This window comes from Sinocyclocheilus rhinocerous, unplaced genomic scaffold, assembly GCF_001515625.1.
Source record: "Sinocyclocheilus rhinocerous isolate Xijiao unplaced genomic scaffold, SAMN03320098_v1.1 scaffold1311, whole genome shotgun sequence".
Classification (NCBI taxonomy): domain Eukaryota; kingdom Metazoa; phylum Chordata; class Actinopteri; order Cypriniformes; family Cyprinidae; genus Sinocyclocheilus; species Sinocyclocheilus rhinocerous.
In genome coordinates this window covers 4,662-9,657 of record NW_015637852.1, presented here as the reverse complement: position 1 = coordinate 9,657, position 4,996 = coordinate 4,662, and the positions used below count along the sequence as shown (strand labels likewise).

At 37.3% G+C, this 4,996-nt stretch overlaps 1 protein-coding gene across 1 annotated transcript in view; it reads left to right on the top strand.

Moving 5' to 3' along the window:
• The first annotated feature begins 1,979 nt into the window (after positions 1-1,979).
• The window catches only part of LOC107749302 (uncharacterized), a 6,726-nt gene continuing 3,709 nt past the window's right edge, over positions 1,980-4,996 (top strand). The window contains exons 1-2 of the mRNA XM_016564415.1: positions 1,980-2,078; positions 2,251-2,765. Coding sequence (XP_016419901.1) covers positions 2,038-2,078; positions 2,251-2,765 — 556 coding nt within the window. The 5' untranslated portion in view covers positions 1,980-2,037. The remainder of the gene's footprint in view (positions 2,079-2,250; positions 2,766-4,996) is intronic.

Genomic DNA, 4,996 nt, shown 5'->3' with positions numbered 1-4,996 from the left:
ATATCCTGTCCTATTTTGTTTCTAGTGATATGCAGTTGTATTAAGTGTCCAATTGCTGACACTTTGTGGTGTCAAAATGATGGTGCTGCCTAGACCCTTCTCATTTGTGCTCATTGGTACACAGTGGTGGAGGGTTTACAATACTCAGTACAATACAATCAGTACAATACAATCGAACAAAGAAAATCAACTGGGAAATCCCCATCAAGAACTCACTATGCAGCTGTTAACACTTGACTGTACTTGTAAAAGGTGCAGCCCGCAGCAATATTTCAGCTCAATTAAAATGTCCATGGTCCACCAACTTAACTCCTTTGACTATATGAAATTTTCTGTATGCCTGGCAAAACAGGTGAGTTTTCAGTATATAATGTATATGTTGATATCTGTAATTCAGCTGTAGATCTTTGTAATGTAATTTTTTGACTTAAAAATGCAATTGTTGAGCTATGTTAACTGAATTATTATTAGTAAAACTTGAATTAGAGAGCTCTGTAATTGGAATTTTTACTAGTCAAAGTTACAACAGGTAGGGAAGTGGATATTAAAAGGTAAATGTGCCCGTCATTGTGCGCCATCTGTGTGCACACTAGGAAAACCACCAGATACATTTTAAGGAACAAAATGCCACTGTCTATCCACACACCAAATTTGCATTTGTAAGTCAGACATACATCTGCAGGGTGCGGGGATACATTTGTTCGCATTTTGTTTCATGATTTCACTGAATATAGAGCAGGCCATGGATTATTGATAGAGAAGTGCAGTATGCGTCTCTGCTAAAGGGAACATTTCCACTGATGACAACCACAGCAAAACTTTTAAACATTTAAATTACAGCACCAACATCGCTACTCATAACACACAAACGAAATGAAAACTCTTGTTGTACAAATAGTTGTATTAGATATATCTCTGTTGCAAGCAATTTTCCCTTTTTCACATAAGCTTTCAAAAAGTGGTGGGGTCAAAATCGTCCATTGCAAAAAAATAGTGGGGACATGTACCATTCGTCCCCACCATAAATGATGCCTATGGTAATACCACATTCATTGTCAGAGTACCGAACCTCTCTCTTCCTCTCATTTCACCACAACACTGATGTGTGTAGTGGGTGTGGGCATGTGCAAATGAACACTGCATTATGATGTCAGGATGGGGTTGATATGCTCTTTTTGAGATATTGAGGCATAAAGTATGCAGGTGTCAATATAGTTGTGGCATGTGCAGCACTGCACAACAATGCACAGAGGGTTGTTTGTAACAGTTAGCCCTGAACCAGATCATAATGATCAGTTTATTAGCTCTGATGAGTCTTTGACATCGACTGACAGAGCAGCACCAGGCTCTAAATATGTAAGTAAATATGTAAAGATACGTATTTTGAGTGTCTTGTAGACTGCATCTGCAAGCCATCCCAGCTGTTCTCTCAAAATCTACCACCCTGTGAATGCGATGGTGATGTTTATTTTTGTTTTATTGATTCCTCTGCCCTTCTCTGATTTTGAGCCTTTGTGTTCATTTAAATTTGTCAGCAGAGGTACTCTACGGAGCCTGTTTCCCTTCGATAGCCTTAGCCTAGTCTTGCCTTGTCTGTTTCCTCGTCTTCTGATTATTGCCTGTGTACTTCGGACTACCTCTCTCGTCTTGCCCTGTTCGGATACTGTTTGCCCCTGCCTGGACCTTTGCATTGTTATTGGATACCCCTCGTGTCAAGCCCTCTGGATATTGTTAGCCGCTTATCGACCACGCCCATTTTGGATTACTCTTCTGTCTTGCCCTGTTTGCCATTGTTTGCCTGTGTTTCTGACCTCTTCTGTTTTAATAAAGCTCGCACATGGATCCGCACGTCTCACGTCTCGTCAGCCCCGTTACAGGTTTAGTCATGTTAATATATTAAACCGATTATGTACAGTTGTGCTGATGATTTTGCTTTTTTTTTTATCACTTTAGGTTTTCACTGTGCTGTCAAGGGCCCTTCTCCTGGTCTCTCTGCTTCCTCTTTGTACTCAAAGTGTGGATGCTGAACTTGTAGACATGGGTAGTCTTGGCAAAATTACAGAGTTTTTTCGTAAGAAGTAAGTTCTCATACTACTATAATAGAGGTTAGAAACATTTGATTGTGCACCTTTTTAGAGGTCTCCGATTAAATCTATAAGAAATAACAGATCTGTGTATGACTCATTCATACCTTTTCCAGCATGCATGTTTGACTAGTAGTTGGTTTTGAATATGCAATTATTTTTTCAGTTATGAAACAGGGCAATATGCAGTAGCCATCAATGTCCCAAAGGAGCAGTGTATCACTTTTGACGAGTTAACATTCCTGAAAGGAGAGAACGATGTGAGGCAAAGTCTCCAAGAGAGTCTGCATATCTATGTAGGCACTGAGCTGATTGCTGCAGGAGTTTTGGGGAACAAACATTCAGAAGATCTACTGATGAATCCTCCAAATGGTTCTTACTTGACACAATTGTTAAAAAAAAAAGGATTGGATGGATGTGTGGTTTTCTACACCTTAAACTCTCCCTGTATAGACAATTGTCTCAGTAACAATGAGGACAGCATTTTACCAGGTCTTGCTGAATTAAAGGCACACACAGGAATTAAAGCCTTTGCTTTCAAACATATTTATCAGTGGGACCAAAACAAAAATAATCTGCCCGCAGAACTGGGGAAGGTTGCTGAACGTGTGCCTCTCTACCGCTGTTTCTATGAATGTATCCTTTGTGGAAAACCAGGATCAAGCACAATAACAAAGGAGTGTACATTGACAACTGAAGAATTTAGAGATTATATTAACAAAATTTATTCATATACTCCAAGTAATGCTTCCGGTTAATTGATGTGCTGATGAGAGGATGTAGCCTTTCTTTCATGTGCTGTCTGATGTTATTTCTTTCAAATAATTTCTTACATATTCCTTCTAAACTCATGGAGGGGAGAGCACATTTTAGTTTATTTTAGAAAATACTTTTCAGTGAGTCATTCTAATAACAAAAACTGACTGTCATCAGATTTAAATTTGTAAATGTAACTGGCTTTGATATAGTTCCAGTAAATTAAAGCATTTGTATTCAGAAACATTTAGCAAAACCAAATTGTGTTTATTCCTGTCTGAACTACAATATTTTGTGGTTATTTATGTGGATGAATTGTTTATTTGTTAATGCTCATGGGGTAATATTAATTTTGCAAATGGTTATGCTGGAGAATTATGATTATTTTTGCTCAACAAAATTTGTGTTGTATTCTTTGTTCTCTTTCTCTCTTTCTCACTCACTCTCAAACACACACACACACACACACACACACTTTATGGTGACTGAAACATTAAATAGTCCCAACCTTAAAATTTTGTTAGCTAATGAATGTATCAAGGCTGAGCAACCACCGTGTAGAACAGGGCAGGACTGGGACATATTTTCAAGCCGGGAAATCTCACAGTCATCCAGGCCATCCCATTGTAGCGTCTGCGTAAAATCATGGATGCCTCTGTGCGTTGCTCACAATTCGAAGTCACTGAATGTTTGATCACTTGCTACATGCTAAATTACTGCTAGCACTACATAAAGAAGGAAAGCTACTTTCCTTGGTCAGGAAAATAATCTTTCCTTGAATTGATAAATGATTATATTGTCTGCTCGGTGGACGGACAGATCAAATAATTGTAATATTTATTCTGCTACAGTTAATTCTAAGATCTAATCTAAATATTTATTATTAATCATAACCAGTTATAATTAGTCATAAATATTTCCCTTTTGAGCTGATTTACTACACCATATACCCACAACAAATTCTGAAACCATGGACAACCCTATTTTTTTGTATGGCCATCAGATTAAAAAAAGCTTTCATACCTTAGGCTGGGGCCATACAAAATAATTAAAGGTTCTCTCTTGAATTACCCCTTCACTTACATTTTCTTTTTCAGTCTCTTCATTTTCCATGATATCTATCTGCATCTAAATTGCCTAAATGTCAAAATTAGTACAATAATAATTACACCACGACAATATCTTTACAGAAAAATCCCAATACTGAACATGTTATTGCATTATCACGAGTCATATTTTTCCCTTACGAAAATTAACCATGGTTTACAGTAAAAGTGTTGTAACTTCACTTTTTTTAGCGGATTGTTTTAATTTACAACCATAGTTTTACTACAAATTTCATGGTTAGACTATGGTTAGTGTAGCAAAACCATGGTTAATTTGTGGTTACCATGGTCTAACTATAGGCCTAGTAACCACGGTTTTTGGTTTGAATTTTTGTAAGGGTTGTGTTGTTATCTGCCCTATAGCTCCCTCTAAAAGTATTATAAAACGATGTTTCATAACATTTGTTTGATAAATTACTACTGTAACTTTACAGTAGATAATAATAATTTCCTTTAGCATACAGTATTTTGAGTGATGATACTGTAGTAATTTAGTTTAGTTTAGTTTACAGTATTATTAATCCTCTGGCTGCTACTGCTAGTTGCTAGCAGTTTAATGCTTAACTAAGTAAACGAAGACAAAACTACAGTTAGCCTATTTACTGATGAGTCTGTCCTGCACTTTAAAGGGGTCATATGATGTTGCTAAAAATAACATTATTTTGTGTATTTGGTGTCATGAAATGTGTTTATGCGGTTTAAGGTAAAAAAAAAACTTATTTTTAAAAATTTAAAATTATTTTCCACATACTGTACATTATTCTTTCTCCTCTATGCCCCGCCTTTCTGAAACACGTCGATTTTTACAAAGCTCATCGGTCTGAAAAGCGAGGTGTGCTCTGATTGGCCAGCTATAGAGTGCGTTGTGATTGGCCGAATACCTCAAGCGTGTGACGGAAATGTTACGTCCCTTACCATATTGTGATGCCGTGTCCCGGCCGGAGTGACGAGACAAAAACATTAAAACCCATTACAAACGAGGCATTTGTTGCATCCAGTGGGGACATAAATACGGATTATAATGTTTTACGCGTTGCGTTGCATCGCGCC